The 21,147-nt window shown below is 43.1% G+C and overlaps 1 protein-coding gene across 1 annotated transcript in view; it reads right to left on the bottom strand.

Moving 5' to 3' along the window:
- NUP210 (nucleoporin 210) overlaps positions 1-21,147 on the bottom strand; it is a 115,814-nt gene that overhangs the window by 18,617 nt on the left and 76,050 nt on the right. Inside the window, exons 28-33 of the mRNA XM_077276978.1 lie at positions 12,149-12,307; positions 11,007-11,098; positions 9,022-9,196; positions 5,284-5,459; positions 4,589-4,809; positions 3,095-3,231 (exon numbers count right to left, since the gene is read on the bottom strand). Of these exons, the coding sequence (XP_077133093.1) occupies positions 3,095-3,231; positions 4,589-4,809; positions 5,284-5,459; positions 9,022-9,196; positions 11,007-11,098; positions 12,149-12,307 (960 nt within the window). The remainder of the gene's footprint in view (positions 1-3,094; positions 3,232-4,588; positions 4,810-5,283; positions 5,460-9,021; positions 9,197-11,006; positions 11,099-12,148; positions 12,308-21,147) is intronic.

Genomic DNA, 21,147 nt, shown 5'->3' with positions numbered 1-21,147 from the left:
CCGACGCTAGTGTGAAAGTAGCCTTAGTGTCACTAGGAGGTAGACATGAGTCTGGAGCTCCAAACCAGTTTCTGCAAAAAGTCTATTTTTTATTTTTCCTTATTAATTTTCTTCAACGTCCAGCGACGTTTTACCTTTTTTCAATCTTTCTTCCTATCCTTTTATTCATTCCGTCTCTCTTCTCCTTCCTGAGGCTCCTTCACAGCCTTCTGAAGCCTCACCTGGGGTCAGGATTCAAATTTAGCCCCTGGCTTCAGTTGTGGCCTAGTCGAGCCAGTAGGCCATGCCCCCTTTCTCCTCAGCCAGACATTTCTGTAATTCTCCCACCCTGCAGTGTCTCCGCTCCCTCCTCCTTTCTGTGAAGCGCCATTTTCTTCCCCTGCAGCATTATATGGACCTTCCCAATTCCACATCATACCACTGCAGCTGGTACCACTTTCTATCTAGGAAAAGTCTGTCAACTCCATGGATCGTTCAATTTGTCTTTCCCACCAGGTCAGACAGTCTCTGTTATGGTGGCAGGACGCACCCCTTGTTTCTCTCAGTTGTTCCTTCCTCCCTATTCACTGGCAGATGATGACGATGGACAGCAACCTACTCTGTTGGAGAGCAGTCTTCCGGAAGTTGACATTGCAGGGTTGGTGGAAGAGCCACAAAGTGTTCCTCGAGACCAACATCCTAGAATTTGGGGCAATTCGTCTTGCACTATTGCATTGGTAGGTTTAGCTTTTGGGTCTCCCAATCTGACAATGCCACCGACGTGGCTTACATCAATTACCAAGGAGGAACTTGTGGTCAACTTCAGAGGTCTCTCCGATTCTCGACTGGGCAGCACAAAAAATTCCAACCAACACAGAAGTCTTAAGTCTCAAAAGGTCCATCCGAGGGAGAGTGGCCCCTGCCTCAGACTGTCTTTGATCACATCTGTCTACACTGGGACACTCCAGACCATGACCTGATGGCATCCACGCACAACCACAAGGTGTCCTGGTTCGTGTCCAGAGCTTGTGGGTCTTCTTGCAGTTCCATCCGACGCCCTGGCAATTGCCTGGTCTCACTTTTCCCTTCCTTATCCATTCTCACATTTAACTCTGCTACTTAGGACTCAAGAAGATCAGGTCAAAATGTATTCCTGTCATCCTCGGGGCCCCAGACTGGCCTAGAAAAAGATCAGGGTACACATAAGAGGACAACTTTCCAGTAGACATTCTGTGGAGGCTCCTGGGCCATCCAGACCTTCTCTCCCAAGGTCTCCTCTTCCACTTCTCAGCTGCTCAATTTGAACTGTTGAAGCCGCAATTCTGAGATCCTCAGGTTTCGCCAACTAAATTGTGCAGACCATGATCAAGGCTTGAAAGCCACAGGTAAATCATACAATCTTCTTGCAGACATTCTCCTTGGTGGGATTTGAAGCCAGGATCCCAGCGGTCCATGAATACAGTGCTAATCACTGAGCCATCATGCTGCCCCACATCATACAGTACAAATGATCACCCACATGAAGGATATTTTCCCTTGCTAGTTAGTAGTGCCGGCCACAAAAGCACAAACCGAGATCAAAGATCACCACTTTGTACTAAGTTAGTCTGAATTGTGGTTTTGATAATATGATCATTTAAAAGCTGCTGTATAAGACATTTCATTTGGTTTCTAATGGATCCAAAAATCAAACCGGTATGGTAAAAGCATACTTCAGCAAATACATTTTTTGTCGCTCACTGTAAAGTCCTTTTCTCATAATGTTCACTGAGAACACAGAGACTTTGGGTTATATAGCTTGAGTCGGTGCAAACCCCCTAATTTATGCAGAACCAGTAGACCATCTGATGTGTATGGGGGGCCTCCACCTCTACCCTGACAGACTGCATTGAGGGAGAGAGGGGTCAGGGAGTTAAAACTTCCACTGCTGAGCCTTTTGTGGCCACTGCTGGAGGTGCCCGCCAGGTGCTTTCTACCCTCTCCCCACCGAAAATACACGAACGCTCAGAAGAGCACTCGTATGTATGGGGGAGCAGGGAGATAAATAGGCAGAAAAGAGATTGTGAGTTTATTGAGACAATCTACTCTGCATCGCATCCGATTACTACAAATTTGGTCAGAATCTTGTAAGAAAATCCAGTAAGAATTTTGCAGATCTCGCTGGACTCTGCACAAAGTATTTTTAACCGATAACAGCTGGGATTGTGAAAGGAAATTCCACTAGGAACCTTTCTCTAACGAGGATCTGTGACGCTCTCCTGACATGTCCGTTCTAGTAAACACTTGTATTCCCCATTAAATAATTCCTGATCATATTTTCTTAGAACTTTAGGCCAGTTTTACCAATCGTGTCCAACTATTAGGAAAATGAGACCTAGATCAGTTGTAAAATTGTCTAAGGAATCACGGTGCCTCTTGCTAGATAATAACTTTGGCGCATCTTTATTCCAACTATCGCTTGTTCGTCAAAAAGTTGATATTTTTTGCCACAGCAGTATAAAAAGTTATGGACACCCCCCCTTTTATTAAAATACACATTCAGGAAGCATTTCAGAGAAATAGTGCTGCCAGATATTGGAAGAGAAAAAATTCTTCCAGAAATGTTAATTAGTGGGGAATACAAAGTTTTACTAAAACAAACAAAACGGGACCTAACAGAGCGTTTTCGGCATACTCAAAGAATATGTTTGAGTCCCCGCGGATGTCTCGCAACTGTCTGACAGCCGTAACACATGCAGCATTTTCTTGTTTGTGAGGTAATCTCTGCATGCGTTGTGGCTGTCGAACAGCCGTGAGACATGCAGCCGTAGGGACTCGAATATTTTTCTCGTGCATGCCGAAGACACTTGGTTAGCACCCGAGCATGCTCAGATAACACCTTATCCCAGCACGTTCGCTCATCACTACTGATTATCTTTATAGAAGGCACATTTTAGGGAACCTAGCCAGGGGGTGCGAGACATGCAGTAACAAATAAATTGGAAAAGTAGAGGAGGGGACTTAGGGAAGATGGAGTCTAGCCCCAGATTGTTTTCGATAGCTTCTAACGCTGCGTACAGACTGTGCTTTTTGTTGATTGTGTCTGTTGATCAAAGCTCATTATAAAGTCCATTACCTCTCGGTAGGTTTTCAGCAGCCCAGGAATTTCATAATACACAGTAACATGTCCAGGTTCTCTGGCTACAGCGGCACCGGACCTGGGATCAATCTGCAGAAGTGCCCTAGAGGAAGAGCTCCATGTCCCAGACAACCCTGTAAACCAAAAGAATAAATGTATTAGAAGCCAAAGTTATGTTCCAATCTGCAAAGGATTAGTTCCATCTTAAAATGTCAGAATATTGGAAACCGCTTGTACAAAAAATACCATTTTAAATAACTTTTTATTAAAATTATGCTTCGTTCTCCCAATAATTACTGTACATTTGATGGTTTATAGCATGTTGCGATTGAGCTGAATGTGTGCGGTGCTTACACGTGATCTTATATACACGACACTGAAGCTGGCAAGGATCGCCGGAGCGCGCCAATGGCTCCCGATCACGGCCAGCTTCAGTGTCACTAACCATGGGCCTGCAAGTGAATAGAGTTGGCTACAAAGCCAAGTGGATGGGAAGGTCGCTGTGCATGAGAAAACAAAAACTATACCGGGCACCAGAGCTGCATCCCCTTTGCTCTCAGGATTAGTGGAGGTCAAAGAGGTCGAGTCTCGTGATCATAAAGTGATTTACCATCATATTCACAGATGGGAATAACCCTCAACATCGCAATCTGTCACCAAAGCGACACATGAATGAACCGTTTATCTAATGTGACACAGGATTGTTTCATTCTCAGAGATTCGGCATTATTGGACCTAACTCTGTCCCAGCACACACCAACGAGCAATTCAGAAAGAAAATTTCCTTCTTGGATAATTTTCAGAGCAGAGATGCTTTGTACATTTCATTAAATCATCACACACTGATCTGAAATCCCCATCTGTTTCATCAATCAGAGCTGCATTAACCAATTTTTTCAAGCTTCAGAACAGAAATCTTAAAGCATTTCCAGACTCGGTGTCTGCACAGAATGAGCTCTAGCCATGTTTGCACTGTGACGCATCCAACAGGCTCTGTACTGTAGTATGAAGAAGGAAGAAAACCCACACGGGTCCACTACGTTGTAGTCTAAATAGTAAAGCTATTTTATACAGCCACCACATTATTCTTAAGTTTGCATGAAGTCCAGAGCTGCAATCATAATTCTGCCAACTGGAGGCCTCCCGACAGATGATTTGGGGATAGAATATTACATTTTATATATACATATTTTTTTATTTGGTTATATGGTAGACAAAAAAATATATATAATCGTGTGAGTGTATATATGTAGTGTGTGTACGTAAATATACATACATATACATATATATTGTTTATTAGACATTAAAATGTGTATGTAATATATAAATATATATTATGATTATATATATATCATACGCACTTTTCATAATATAGAGTTATTATTCATCTGATTATTATACAGCAGGATATATATATATATATATATATATATATGTGTTTTTTTTAAATTAATATTTAATTTTTCTCTTAATTGAATAATAGTTTATTACCTTCCTGGCTTGTTATTGGGCATGAAAAACAGATGATATCCCCAACCACAGCTTCTTCCTTCACAGCTGGGAATATGCCGTGCTGTACAGGGATGGGGACATAATCGGAAATTCCAGGATTCTCAGTATCCCATACCCTAAATATTGTAAAACCAACGTTGACTGTGCGCATGATAAAGCTGTCATTTGTGGCCCCCTTTCCAATTTGTACAAAATCGTCCCTGCAACCAAGAACATAAGAAAAAACAACCTGATATTAAAACACAAAAATGATCCACAATATTACGATGTGAGAGTAATGCTACAACACTGCCATCATGTGGTTGAAGAAATGCATTGCTAATGTCAAGAAACTCATTCATAAATATGGAAATGTTTTTTTTTTTTTTTTTATAAGACCAAGATCTGCAAGATAAGATATGTGATGGTGAAGTCGGAGTCTCACTGAAGATCTTAAGCTGAAAAGATCAGTGAATTCATAGAAGAATGTAGGCGTAGTGTCCCTTTAAATTCTAACACTTTCTTATACATATTGTCATTGACAGAAATTCTAACCCTGTAAATGTATTTATGCAAATTTGGAAAGTCCGATATTGTCAAATCTGAGAGACTGCAGAGAAAGTGGCTGCCGGATCCACCATTTACAGAAAACTAATGGCTTTGATAATGCACAGAAATAATGAATCTACTCAAACCTGTTAATTGCAAAGTTGAGAATGGAATTCTGTGCGTGGAAGACCTCGCCAGTGTTGTCATGGAAACGGGCCGAGAAACGCAATGTGGCTCCCAGCGGAACTGCAGACAATAGATGGCCGCTGCCCGTGTGTACGGCCGGGCCGGTCACCAGCCGCATATACGAGATTGGCGAAACCTGTGTGATAATAGCAGGGAAGATTTAAAGGCAAGATGGAAAAAAAACAGCAGGTATAAAGTGGAGACCCATCATTTACACAAATATAAGAGGTTTATTCCCGACCCTTAACACCTCTATGTACCTCACATATGTGGCAGCGCTGACCCCACTGCACAGGGCCGGATGTATATTACCACCAGCGGTTCACAATGTGTATGTTCAGGTAAGGCTGGTTTCACACTATCGTACGGGAGGGCTGCGGACTTCCTCCATGAAGCCCCGCCCACAGCCACGCCTCTTCATTCAGCTCCGCCTACGTCAGCATGCATCATGTGTACCCCATCTTTAACATTGGGTACGCAGGCCGTGCAGATGTATGCGGATACCTCTGCATGTGTCGTTTTCACGCTGCCCCGACCGCAACGAGTTGCATTTTGCTGCGGTCGCCGCACCGTTCAAACGACACATGCGGAGGCATCCGCATACATCTGCACGGCCTGCGTACCCAATGGTAAATATAGGTACACACGCCACATGCCGACATAGGCGGAGCTGACCGCAGGTGGGGAGGCGGTGGGCAGAGCGTCACGGAGAAAGTATGCAGCCCTCCACAGCACCTCCATCTGCAAATGTGAACCTAGCCTAAATTAGATTTTACTCTTGAAAGCCTGATTTTAATACCAAGTGTAAAAACCATTAAAAGAATTATGCAGTCATTCTGATATGACCTCATGGCAAGTATACCAGCTTCTTCAGGTATACGAGATGTATTACATAATGTATGTGGTTTAGGCTGTGAAATTTAGCAACATCTCCTTGAAAGAAAAAAAAAAAAAAAAACCCATCAGCTTTTCCAGCTTCACCACCGGTCCCTGACCTCTAGTAGCTTCACCACCGGTCCCTGACCGCTAGTAGCTTCACCACCGGTCCCTGACCTCTAGTAGCTTCACCACCGGTCCCTGACCGCTAGTAGCTTCACCACCGGTCCCTGACCTCTAGTAGCTTCACCACCGGTCCCTGACCTCTAGTAGCTTCACCACCGGTCCCTGACCGCTAGTAGCTTCACCACCGGTCCCTGACCTCTAGTAGCTTCACCACCGGTCCCTGACCGCTAGTAGCTTCACCACCGGTCCCTGACCTCTAGTAGCTTCACCACCGGTCCCTGACCTCTAGTAGCTTCACCACCGGTCCCTGACCTCTAGTAGCTTCACCACCGGTCCCTGACCGCTAGTAGCTTCACCACCGGTCCCTGACCTCTAGTAGCTTCACCACCGGTCCCTGACCTCTAGTAGCTTCACCACCGGTCCCTGACCTCTAGCTTCACCACCGGTCCCTGACCTCTAGTAGCTTCACCACCGGTCCCTGACCGCTAGTAGCTTCACCACCGGTCCCTGACCTCTAGTAGCTTCACCACCGGTCCCTGACCGCTAGTAGCTTCACCACCGGTCCCTGACCTCTAGTAGCTTCACCACCGGTCCCTGACCTCTAGTAGCTTCACCACCAGTCCCTGACCTCTAGTAGCTTCACCACCGGTCCCTGACCTCTAGCTTCACCACCGGTCCCTGACCTCTAGTAGCTTCACCACCGGTCCCTGACCTCTAGTAGCTTCACCACCGGTCCCTGACCTCTAGCTTCACCACCGGTCCCTGACCTCTAGTAGCTTCACCACCGGTCCCTGACCTCTAGTAGCTTCACCACCAGTCCCTGACCTCTAGTAGCTTCACCACCGGTCCCTGACCTCTAGCTTCACCACCGGTCCCTGACCTCTAGTAGCTTCACCACCGGTCCCTGACCGCTAGTAGCTTCACCACCGGTCCCTGACCTCTAGTAGCTTCACCACCGGTCCCTGACCTCTAGTAGCTTCACCACCGGTCCCTGACCTCTAGTAGCTTCACCACCGGTCCCTGACCGCTAGTAGCTTCACCACCGGTCCCTGACCTCTAGTAGCTTCACCACCGGTCCCTGACCTCTAGTAGCTTCACCACCGGTCCCTGACCTCTAGCTTCACCACCGGTCCCTGACCTCTAGTAGCTTCACCACCGGTCCCTGACCGCTAGTAGCTTCACCACCGGTCCCTGACCTCTAGTAGCTTCACCACCGGTCCCTGACCGCTAGTAGCTTCACCACCGGTCCCTGACCTCTAGTAGCTTCACCACCGGTCCCTGACCTCTAGTAGCTTCACCACCAGTCCCTGACCTCTAGTAGCTTCACCACCGGTCCCTGACCTCTAGCTTCACCACCGGTCCCTGACCTCTAGTAGCTTCACCACCGGTCCCTGACCTCTAGTAGCTTCACCACCGGTCCCTGACCTCTAGCTTCACCACCGGTCCCTGACCTCTAGTAGCTTCACCACCGGTCCCTGACCTCTAGTAGCTTCACCACCAGTCCCTGACCTCTAGTAGCTTCACCACCGGTCCCTGACCTCTAGCTTCACCACCGGTCCCTGACCTCTAGCTTCACCACCACCACCACTCCTAACTAAATGATGACCATTGTGAAGAAAAAGCAGAAGCACTTGTGGCAGTTCAGTCTGATAATGAATGAAGAGGTTCTCTGACCCCTAAAGTGTTCTCATTTTTGTAATTATGAGGTCCTATTGAACACAACAACATGTGAAGATTTTCTGGTAGACAACTCAATAAATGATCCTAATATCATGGAGACTGTGTCACTCTTTCGGAATTGTAGAAAAGATTTTTTTTGTAGCGTTTATCTTGTGTCCCCAATTAAAAAAAAACAAAACAAAACAGAAAAAAGAATAGATTTTTAAGTCTAGGCATATCTCTTTTCATTATTATAAATATTTAAGTGTGGTTTACTCTCCCTATTCTTACAGTTTTCCCCGCCAAGAGACTGAGGGGGCATAGGTACCTGCTCTATGGATTGCTCATCAGCGGTAAGTTGACAAAATGTAGTACTTTATCTAAAGTTCTAGACGTTATCTCACTCCTAGTAGTTTAACAACTTATTGCACATGGCCCCGTGTAACTTTAGATAGTGGAATCTGAACTTTATGTGTGATTTCAAGTCACAAGGATGAAGTGCTCAACTGTTCTGAACTTGCCGCCCCCTGTAAGGTTTGTGTAGAGGTCTTACAACCCCTTTTAACATCAGTCTAAGTCGTATGATGTATTTGATGGTCAGACTCAGAACTCAACTTTTCATACAAAACAATAATCTAAAACTCCCAAACTGAACTGCTCCCTCAAATACATCACCTATCGCTTGTCCTACAATATTAGGAAAACTGACATTGAATCTGACACATCTTTAATCCAGACTCCCCATTGCCATGAGCTTTTAATGGACCCATCTTTGTCTGCTCCAGCTCTATTGTGGCTAGGTCAATCAATCACAGCTACAGCCAGGCCATAAACAATGTGTGAGCCAGGAATCGAATCCAACTTGGGCTATAACTTATGTCACTCTGCGGCGGTTATGCACAAGCAGCACTACGCACTTTATTAAGTTTCTAACCGCAGCATCGAGAAGAATCTTCAATTTCAACGACAAACTAAGTTACTAAAGAGCGCAAAACACAAAGATAATTGTTATAGTCACTCAGCACCAGGAAAATTACCTTAATTGACACAATAATGGTTTGGTTGATTCCAAAGGGTTCCTGAGAATTAATTTCTATGGTAGAAAGTCCAGTGAGAAAACCCGATGTCAGTAGCCCATTACTGTCCACCTGTACAACAGGCAACTTATTTGGCCCATCCAATATCCGGTAATTAACAACGGCGGCTCGGTCTCTGTAGGAAGATGATGATGACATTATGTCAGGATTGAATATCAAGTGAAGGATAGAACTTTATGCAAAAGTAGAAGAATCTTTTCTTAACTTTTTTTTTATATATATTTTGTACGTATACATACGTGTGTATATGTGTGTGTATACATGTAAAAAACAAACAAAAACAAGGCTATATAAATACATGCAAGTTAAAAGAAAAAATTGTTTGTTTTTTTAACATACATGTATTTAGCCTTATTTTTTCTTTTTACATATATACATGCATAATATAGTAATAGAATTTCCTTAAAAATAATCAGCAGCATGTATGTCTATGTAACGGTCATGCTCTGGTCGGGAGAGCCGACGGTCAGTCCATTCATTGGGTTGCAATCCTTGAGTTACACAACAGTCTAACTCCTCCCTAAGGTGCGTTTTTTAGTAAGAAATACTTGTGCAAAAAAGTGTGTGCGGAGGCAGCTTCCTGAGATGGAGGACTGCATCCTTCCCAATCACAGAGGGAACTTCTCTTCCCACTGGGACCAGTACGGAGGCTGAGTAACATGCCTGGAAGTACCGTAACTGCAAATGGGGTAATGTGTGTGGGTGTGTAAATGTACATGTGCCACACGTCAGTATAACGCTTGCTACATCTGCATAGCTGTTACTGTGATGACAATGAGAAGACTGCTGGAAAGTGATCGCCACAGAACAGGAAGCTGTCAGCCTATTATAGAATTCAGCCGTTTAAGTGCAAACTGCAAAAACTCAGGAGTTTCTTCCAACATAGATCGTGATCTAGGAAGTTAAAACAAAACAAAACAAAAAAAACAAACAAACAATTATGGAAACTAGAATGAAAGTGGTTGTCCTACCTTGGAGTTGAAGTCTGCAGTCACATAGTGACTGCAGACTTGAGAATGCTCACATCACGCACAGTCCGCGCTGTCGGGATTTTCCAGTTCGGGGATTGATGGGTCATGTGACCACAAGTTTGTGATTTGTAGGCTCCGGGTCGAATTCCAACTAGACATGTCCGGCCTTACTCCATTCACTTGTATTTAACCCCTTCACGACATGCGCCGTACTAGTATTGCGCATGTCTTGTCTCCCCCTTTTATGTGGGCTCCGGCGCTGTGCCCACATCAAAGTCGCGACATGTCAGCTGTTTTGTACAGCTGACATTTGCGCGCAATAGCAGCAGGCAGAATCGCCATCCACCTGCCGCTATTAACTAGTTAAATGCCGCTTTCAAATGCTGACAGCGGCATTTAACTACCGCTTCCGGCCATCGGGACGGAAATGCTACCCCGTCATGTGATCGGGGGTCAGCGATGCTTCGGCATGACAAGCTCCTTGAGACCTCTATGGTTGTTGATGCCAGGTTGCTGTAAGCGCCACCCATGTGGCCATATTGACGGAAAAATAGTTAGTTATGGCTCTGGGAAGGAGGGGAGCAAAAAACTTAAACGCAAAAAACGAAAAAGGGCTGCGTCTTGAAGGGGTTAGATCTCATGCTTGCAGTCACATGCCTGTGAATCCTGACAGCATGCACTGAGGATTCACAAGTCTGCAGGCAGAGTATGACTTTAAATCAATAGATCAGTAAATTTATTTTAGGTTGCTTAGTTTGAGTTTCATGGACCTGCTGTATTTACTTCTGAGGTTTCAGGTTTTTTTTTGTTTTGGTTCTTTTTTTTATTTTTTTTTATTACACACCTTATTCTTACCTTCACCCTTCTTTTTTCATTTTCTTTTTATTACATTTCAAGGTTTTGGAAACTTACACCACTATATATTTCTTTCAAGAGAAAAAGCAATTAAATTACCTGTTCGTTTGAAGCCTCAAGTTGGAATTTGGAGACATAAGTATCTGCTCAGCTTCTATACTGGGGTTTGTTAAATGTAATCGCTCAAATACCTAGAACAGAAACTGGAAGTTAGAAAAGAACAAATGGGGAAAAAAACAATAATGAAAAGTCATGTAACTTAATACTTGTCACAGGTTTAGCGTGATGGAGAGGGTCCAGAAGACAGCAGTGTCTGATTTCACATACTTCTGCACTAATTAGAAGCAATCCACCATCATATTAAACAGTGCAGGTTTCTGCTAACAGTGCAGGGGTTAATTTGTTCAGTTGGAGCTCCTGGAGCTTTCCTGCTTTGATGGTCTCAGCTGTTCAGTGTTCCTCACTCCTCTCTGCTATATATATTCATCTCTGGCAATCAGGAATTGCCAGTATTAGTTTCATACAACCTGGTTCTGAAGTTGGAGGTACTGGTTGTTTGACGAGACTTTAGGAGTGTTGTTCAGAAGACTGTTGCTTGGTGATTTGTCTGTGTGCAATCTTCTTCCTCTCCTATTTGGTTGTTCCTTCCTTTACTTCCTGGTGTTCCACTCCGTTTGTGAGTGCATATTTGTAGGATTGGTATTTTCAATTATCCCTGTACGTCTTCCCTTGTTAGTCTGGTTAGTGTATTCTTATACACTACAACTCCCCACTTCGCTGGGTGGGGAAGAAGACATAACGGCTGATTAAGGAGCTCAGCAAGGCACGTGGCCCTAGTATCTTCACCATCAGAAGTAATCTGTTAAGCAAGGGATAGCTAGGGTGCCCCTAGCTTTAGGAATAGGGAAGGAACTACTAAACCCCGGGATATTCTGCAATAGTGCCGTGACACCACTGCTTTGTAAGAACAGGACAGTGACCATCACGTAAAGAGGGGACAACATGGAAAAAAGACCCCCAAACACAGACTAATTTCGGAAGAACCTACCCAAATCTGTCAACTCTATGTGGGGGCTTCCCGAGAAATATCAGTGGCGAGAAGAATAAGGCAGCAGCTCTCAGAGAACACAAGCACTTGGTGTATGGTGGAGTCGCTAAAGTTCACTGTCAGTTGATCAATCGTTCATACAGTTCTCTAATGTGCACAGGAGCCATTAAAATAGTGTTTCTGATTCACTTACCTGAATCTGAACCTCATCCGACAACTCCCGTGTCTTGCCGGAGAACTGATTTGCCGAAGCATCTGTTACTCGCACAGTTACTCTGAGACCAGTTTTTCCTTTCATTTTGGCATAAACATTCATGGCAAAGTTGAATTGTTCAGGAAGATTTAAGGATGCCTGGCAGGAAAAATAGTAAAAAAAAAACAAAACATGTCTGGAGTATAGAAAGCAATACGATGACAGAAGAAACTGGTGGCAAGCGAGTTAGCACTGTGGACACCCAAGTATGTCAAACCATACACTTTAGAATTGGCAGATACTGTAATCCTCAAGAAGAAGCTGACAACATTATGTATCAGATTATGCAGTTCATTTCATACAAAAAGACAATTCCTCAATTGTTTTTTCTGCTTACGGCATTCATTGTGTGGTAAAAAATAACCTGGTAATAGGAGTTTCCAGGTCACCATGATTACGGGGATACCAAACTTTGATACCTTTTTTTTGTATTATGTGATGAAAACATATTTGGACATTTGTAAAAGAAAAAATTATGTTGCCATTTTCTTTTTTTTTGAAACAAGGTTTTTATTGAGTTATAACAGATAATACACGTAATGGCATGTAAAAGATACAAAATAAGCATTCCATCAGGTATCGTAAGAATATAGTGAATTACATGACCGTGTAATAATAGTAGAATGAAATCAAAACAACATAGATATACCATAAACTTTAGAAACTAAGAATTGAAACTAGCAGGAATTAAACAAAAAAGAGATCATCCATAGCCCGTTTAATGAGATTCCATTTACCCCATCTAGATTGGAACTGCTCCTCTGTTGAGTGGAGTGTAAAATGAATTTTTTCATAAGCTTGTTGATTATCCACAAACATAATCAAGGTTTTGATGTCAGGAGCCTGCTTACTTTTCCAACCCTTCGCTATGTGGAAAGCCGCAGACATCAAGATATTGCATATCAAAAATTTATTATTTTTAAATTGAGTCATGTTGAGGAGGAGCAGTGCCAAGGACGGATCAGGGGCAACAATGTTATCATGAATTAATGAGATTATTTTGAAAATATCTGTCCAGAAGAATGAAAGCTTGGGACAGGACCAGAAAACATGTAAGATGTTAGCCTGAAGGTCACAATCTCTCCAACAAACGCCCGATTCTCCCTTGCTAAAGTGCTTAAGCCTGGAGGGTGTCATATAGTACCTATGTATCAATTTGAAATGAGTCTCGATGATGTTAGCGCACTTAGAGGACCTGCCTGGGAGCCTAAGTGCTATCTCCCATTGGGATGGGGTAATTGAGGTATTTAAAGCGATCTCCCATCTTTCGAAACAGCCTGTATCATTAAATATCAATTTTTTTGTCAACATATTATAAAAAATAGCTATGCTGCTTTTGTTGTTAGGCGGGGGATTGTTGAGGAAGTTCGAAGTGGATTGATTTATTAATACTGGTTTAGACGAGGTCCAACCTGTCTTCCTATATTCTTCCTTGAGAAGGTGGAAGAGCATGAAATCTGAATGTGATAGTTTAAATCTTTCTCTGGTTATGTTAAATGGGGCCAATTTGTTATTCTCAAACAGATCCTCTACGAATCTTATTTTATGAGTCGACCAATTTATAAATAGATGTCTCAATGAAGGCCTCACTGGAAGCAGAAAAGGTGTCTTCAGGACTGACATCGAATGGGGGAAAAGGCTATGTTTTTTGGAACAAAGATATATCCAACTTTTTAGTGAAGCTTGTAGGATGGGATCCGAAATAAGACTAAGATCTCTCGGATTGGAAAGGATGTTTCTTAGAAGCAAGAGAGGTTCACCATTCGGCATCTGTTGTCTCTCAATTTTTGCCCAGTCAGGGCTATTGTTGATGTTGAACCATTTCTTAGTTTGGTCTAAAAGGGTAGCATGATAATAGGCCAACAGATCCGGAAGGGCCACACCACCTTTTTCTCTTGCCTTTACAAGTATATTTTTTTTGACCCTAGGCCTCCTTCCATTCCACACAAATCTATTTAACTGTTGGGAAAATCTGGACAGAATATGAGGGGCAAGAAAGACCGGAATGCAGCGGAAAAAATACAGGACCTTGGGTAAGTACAGCATCTTATAAAGTATAATTCTGCCAAGCCAAGAAGGTGACAGTGTCGAAGCTTTTTTCATTTTTTCCTCTAAGTCATCAAGAAGCCAGTCCGCGTTGACCAGAGAAATTTTATTTATATTTTTGGTTAAAAGGATACCTAAATAGGAAACCCTAGAACAATTCCAGTTCAACGCAAACTGTTGTTTCAACGAGAAGGCCATCAGTGGGTTTAATGATATGGAGAGTACGTTAGTTTTACTCATATTTACTTTATAGTATGAGACAAGACCAAACTCGCCCAACAGTCTCCACACTTCCTTAAGAGAGTCGCAGGGATCAGTGAGTGTCAAAATTATGTCATCGGCATATAAATTTAATTTAAATTTATTATTACCCCAGGGGATACCCTTTATATTATCCGAGTCTCTAATAGCTTGGGCCAAAGGTTCTATACTGAGAATAAAAATCAGCGGGGACAGGGGACAGCCCTGTCTAGTGCCGTTTGTTATAGTGAATCTGTCTGATTGTGTGTTGTTGACTACGACTGAGGCGGAAGGACAAGAGTATAAGGTCTTAACACCTGTAATAAAAGAGGAGCCAAAGTTCATCCTCTGAAGAACATCGAACGCAAATTCCCAGTTCAATCTGTCGAAAGCTTTCTCTGCATCGAGAGTAACAAAGAGACTGGGGATCTGCATCCGATTGCAACGAGACATAAGGTGAATCAATTTTCTAGTACTCGTCTGACGGCCTTTTATAAAACCCACTTGGTCAGAGTGAACAACTTCCGGTAATATGTCCTGTAACCTATCAGCCATCATCTTAGCATATAGTTTTATATCTGCATTAAGGAGAGAAATGGGTCTATAGTTTTCTAATTTACTTGGGTCTTTATTAGATTTCGGGATAACAGTTATTTGGGCTCTTAGCATATCCTCTCTACATTTTCCATTTTGTCTTATGTACTCTAAAGCCCTAGTTAGATATGGGATAAGTATTTCTTGATAGTGTTGATAATATTCGTTGGGGAGACCGTCAGGACCAGGAGTCTTGTTTTTACTAGTTTTTTTTATGGTTCTAGATATTTCCTCCTTTGTGAAAGGGGTATCCAGAAATTCCTTTTGATCTTCAGAAAAAGCTCTAATGTTTATTTTGTCCAAGAAATTTTTGATGTCCAGTTTAGTGGGGGCAACAGAGTCATTATGGTCTTTTAGGTTATATAATTTTTTGTAGAAAGTTTCAAATTCTTTGGCTATGTCTTTTGGTTTATAAACTACTTTACCAGAGGGGAGAGCTATTTTATCTATTGATTTCTGGGCACGTATAGGTTTAAATTTGTTTGCCATAATTTTTGAGGGTTTATTGTTATTGGTGAAGTAACCTGCTTTTAAAGTTAATCTTTTTCTTTCATATTGAGAAATAAGTAGATTTCTCAGTTCTACTCTTGCAAGATTCAATTCATTAAATCTGTTAAAGGTAGGATCTGACTGTGCAATTTCTTCTAGCTTATCAATTTTATCAATAAGTTGTGATTGTTTTGCATTCCTCAGCCTTTTTAGTTTGGCCCCTAGTTGTATCATTGCTCCTCTTATCGTGCACTTATGAGCCAACCAGAGTATCTCCGGGCAAATATCATTGGTGTCATTTAATGTGAAATAATCTTTCAAGGCCAGTTCAATCAAGTCTGAGTTTTCTTTAGAATTGATAAGAAATTTGTTCATTTTCCAATTGAACATAGAGTTTTCTTTTGTTGGCATATGTAACGTTAATAATATTGGGGCATGGTCTGACCAAGTTATAGGACCTGTGTGAAAGTTTAAATATGAGTCTACTAAAGACAGACTAGTTAGGATATAGTCTATTCTACTGAAAGATTTATGTTGAGGGGAAAAATGCGTGTATTCTCTAGAGGAAGCATTTATTAGTCTACAACTATCATGGAGAGTTGTCCCTTTAAGCCAATGTTTTAGGTTTCTTGTTTTGTGGAAAGAGAGTGTTACTGAGCAGTCTAGAAGGGGGTCTACAATTAGATTAAAGTCTCCTCCCCATATTACATGTCCAACACTAAAGGATTCTAGTTTTTTTTTGAAGCTATTTAGGAACCCTATCTGTCTAGTATTGGGGACGTAGGTATTGACTAAGGTAATAGAATTACCTCCGAGAGTACCAGATATAGCCAAATATCTTCCAGCTGGGTCTTGAAGGACAGCAGTTTGTATAAATTGTAAATCTGCGTGAAGGGCAATCGCCACTCCCGCTTTTTTTTTTGTATTATTGGCAAAGAAAATTGTTGGATATTTCTTATTTTTAAATCTGGCGTTATCTTCACTCAGGAGATGGGTCTCTTGAAGCATAATAATATCCGCTTTAAGGCCAATAGCCTCTCTCCATACTGTGAATCTCTTGTAAGGAAGATTTAGGCCATTTACATTATAGGATAAAATTTTTAAATCCATATACAATTCATTGCAAAGAGATGTATAAAATATACAACATTGACCGGACAAATATGATTACCCAAAACCCGACTGGTAGGTATCCATACAGTATTTTGATATCTATTCAATGAGGTCTGGAATATTAACTCATGGAAAGACGAATCCCATAACAATATGAACCGGCGAGGATGATCTCTGTAAATTGGACCTGCATAAAAATAAACATTAATAAACGCATCGAAACTAATATAGAACTGAAGAAGCACACTAAAGAGTGTGGGGCTAAAAGAGCTACAGCTCATTTAGCAAGTGGGGGTAACAAATTGGCCAAGTGATCAGGATGGCCTATGTATTGAATTATACCCTACGAAAGTTATGCACCGTGGAGAGATGTTTTGCAGGCTCCCTAGTGTTTTCTCTACGGTCAGGGCCCTGAAGGGGGGGTAGGCCAAGGTCCTGTATAAATCTCTCCGCATTTTTGGCATCTGTAAGGGCGAAGGTAACACCGTCTCTCATTACCAAAAGTTTTGTGGGAAATCCCCATCTGTATAGGACCTTATTCTTTCTTAGGTGGTCTGTTACGCTGAATAAGTCTCTTCTTTTTTGTAGAGTGGCCCTGGAGAAGTCTGCAAAAATTTTAACTCTTTCGTATGGTTTAGACAGTGGGGCTTGTCTGCTTCTTTTCAGGATCTCTTCTTTTACAGTAAAATAGTGAAAAAAGGCTATCACATCTCGTGGGGCTCTTTCCGGGGCATATTTTGATTTTGGGAGACGGTGAATTCTCTCGATTAGCAGATCTTCTCCAGAGGCACGCGGAAGTATAGTTTTCAGTATATTGACAGTATGGTCATTTAGATCTTTGTCTCTTATGCTTTCAGGAATTCCACGAAATTTAAGGTTATTTCTGCGGCTCCTATCTTCATGCTCTATTTGTCTGGATTTGAGGAAGACTACCTCTTCTTCTAGAGCATAATGAGAGTCTATAAGTAGATTATGAGACGTGACCAATTCGCCCATTTTCTTTTCCAGGTGATCCACTCTGTCACCCAGATCATCTATATTTTTTTGTAGGGCTTGTCTATCTGAAAAGAGTTTATCTTGGAAGGATTGCGCAAGTATACAAATCATGTCTTTAATAAATTTCTCTGAGGCATTAGCTGAAGAGGCATCCACAGCGTATAACGCTTTTAGTAAATCCGGATTGGATTGTGCATTGGTCGAAGGGGATGTATTGGGTGACTTAGCCTGTGGGGAAGTGTCATTGGAGGAGAGGATTGGCATATCCTTATTGCATTCTAATAGATCCTCATGATGTTTAATGGATGTAGGAGTTTGCAGATTTAATGCCGCTGTAACCGCTGATACGGGCGAAAGCGGCAGATCTGAGATTAAGGACACATTTGGGCAGGAGGATGAGGCTCTGATCGGGGATAGGAGAGAGCAAGGCAGGTTCCGTAGGTGCTCAGATAGAATGGGCACAGTCTTCTTGGCTGAAGAGCGCAGAACGCGTGCGAGGCCACTCCCAATGTCACTATATGATGTATAAGCATTTATCTCCCGGGACCGCGAACGATCGCGGGAACGACCGCGCGACCCCGGGCGGGAGTGAGCAGCCCGCGCCGGGCTGATGATTTTAGCCTGGGAAACGGTCATTTTGTCTCTCAACATTTCGGCGTTCCTATGAGGGGATTCCCCACTACCCCTGGCACTGGGAATCGGCTGCTCCCTCGGGGATTTCGCCATACAGCGAGGGGAGCTTGTGGAGAATTCGGGATTGCCACTGCCGTGATGGCAGGACTCGTGACCGGCGCTCTTCTCGCAGGAACTCAGGCTAAGGCTCGGGCTGCTTATTTTCTGGACTTTAGAGGTACTTGCCTTAATTTTATAGTCCTCGCGCTTCTCCCGATCTGCCTCTCCTTTGCTTTTGGCTTTGAAATCTGCATGTCTTTTAGTCTGAGACTGAAGTGGAGAGGAGGGACTTCCTCTTTCTGCGCCCGAGTTTTTCTTCTTCGTGACTAGGTCGGCGCCATCTTGGAGTCTCCGGACTGGGCCAGGCCGAACAGGGTTTCCCGCTTTTGGAGTGGTTTTCCTGGCTTTATACATTTCTGCAATGTAGCTACTGGCTCCACAGAAGTTCCAAAAGTTTTGGTTGTTGAAATCCGGTGCATAGGCTTATTTTAATCGCTAACATAGGCCACCTGAGGTGGGAGCTCACTGTCCTAACGTCTTCACGGTAGTAGCGCTGGCCACGCCCCTCTTATGTTGCCATTTTCAAAGACTTGTAACCGTTTCATTTTTCGGTCCATTAATCTGTGCCAAGGCTTGCTTGTTTTTTTTATCCCAACCCGACTATTTTATTGGTACCATTTTATATGTAAGCTATGATACTTTGATTGCTTCTTATTTAATTTTTTTTTTTTTTACTGAGATTGCAATGACCAAAAAAACATAATTCCAACGTTTTGTTCTCGCTCTCTTTACAGATTGGGTTAATTAATTTGACATTTTGATAGATCGAACTCTTGTGAACCCAGCGAAACCACTCTATCTTTATTTTTGAAGGAGGAAAAAGGGGGCAATTCGGATTATGTGCTCTTTACACACACACACTATATATATATATATATATACACATATACATATACATACATACATATATACACACACACACACACACACACTGTTCCAAATTATTCTGCACAAAGTTTAGGAGTGATAAGGTTAAGGTACCGTCACACTAAACGATATCGCTAGCGATCCGTGACGTTGCAGCGTCCTGGCTAGCGATATCGTTTAGTGTGACAGGCAGCAGCGATCAGGATCCTGCTGTGATGTCGCTGGTCGCTGAATAAAGTCCAGAACTTTATTTGGTCGTCCGATCGCCGTGTATCGTTGTGTTTGACACCAAAAGCAACGATACCAGCGATGTTTTACACTGGTAACCAGGGTAAACATCGGGTTACTAAGCGCAGGGCCGCGCTTAGTAACCCGATGTTTACCCTGGTTACCAGCGTAAAAGTAAAAAAAACAAACAGTACATACTCACCTGCGCGTCCCCCAGCGTCTGCTTCCTGCTCTGACTGAGATCCGGCCCTAAAGTGAAAGTGAAAGCACAGCCGCTGTGCTGTTAGGGCCGGAGCTCAGTCAGTGTCAGGAAGCAGATGCTGGGGGACCCGCAGGTGAGCATGTACTGTTTGTTTTTTTTACTTTTACGCTGGTAACCAGGGTAAACATCGGGTTACTAAGCGCGGCCCTGCGCTTAGCAACCCGATGTTTACCCTGGTTACCCGGGGACCTCGGCATCGTTGGTCGCTGGAGAGCGGTCTGTGTGACAGCTCTCCAGCGATCAAACAGCGACGCTGCAGCGATCGGCATCGTTGTCGCTATCGCTGCAGCGTCGCTTAATGTGACGGTACCTTTAGAATTTTTTTGTTTGTCATTTAAACTCATTGATTATGATGTGGGTCAGGGCTCTTTATATCACTGAAAGCAATTGCAGATACCTGTGCAAATTAGTTTGGCAGGTGTGTCCAAATAAAGGCAAGACTACTTATGAAGGCTGTTCCACATTATTAAGCAGCCTACATTTTTGGCCAAAATGGGAAAGAAAAAGGATGTGTCGGCTGCTGAGAAGCAACAAATTGTGGAGTATTTAGGTCAAGGCATGACTACAATCAGCATGATCACGATGAAGTGTCTTGGCAATTGCACAATCAAGAAGTATGTAGCTGATTCCCAGCACACACGTGTGCGTGCTGGTAAGGAAAAATTGAGGACTCTTTCCAACAGGCAATTGCGTAAGGTTAAAAGAGCAGGTGCAAAAATGCCTTGTCATAGCAGCAGACAAGTTTTTGAAGCTGCTGGTGCCTCCAACGTCCCCAGAACAACAAGATGCAGGGTCCTTCAGAGGTTTGCAGCTGTGTGTAAGCCATCCTGTTGACACCTCTATCCACTGCATACAAGCAGAAACGGCTCCAGTGGGCCAAACTATATATGAAGACTGACTTCCAAACTGTTTTGTTCACCGATGAGTGCCGTTCAACGCTCGATGGTCCAGATGGATGGAGTGGAGGATGGCTGGTTGATGGACACCCCATGAAAACACGGCTAAGGCGCCAACAAGGAGGAGGTGGAGTAATGTTTTGGGCTGGAATCATGGGGAGAGAGATTGTCGGCCCCTTTATGATCCCTGAAGGGGTAAAGATGAACTCCGTAATCTATGTGGAGTTTCTAAAACAACACTTCCTGCCATGGTTCAAGAGGAAGAACCGTGCTTTCTGCAGCAAGATCATTTTCATGCATGATAATGCACCGTCTCATGCTGCAAAAAACACATCTGCATCTCTGGCTGCTATGGGCATAAAAGAGGACAAACTTATGGTGTGGCCACCATCTTCCCCTGACCTCAACCCCATTGAGAACCTCTGGAGCATCATCAAAAGGAGTGTCTATGATGGCGGGAGGCAGTTCACATCTAA

Source organism: Ranitomeya variabilis, chromosome 8 (assembly GCF_051348905.1).
Source record: "Ranitomeya variabilis isolate aRanVar5 chromosome 8, aRanVar5.hap1, whole genome shotgun sequence".
Taxonomy (NCBI): domain Eukaryota; kingdom Metazoa; phylum Chordata; class Amphibia; order Anura; family Dendrobatidae; genus Ranitomeya; species Ranitomeya variabilis.
This window is presented reverse-complemented; position numbering and strand designations above follow the sequence as displayed.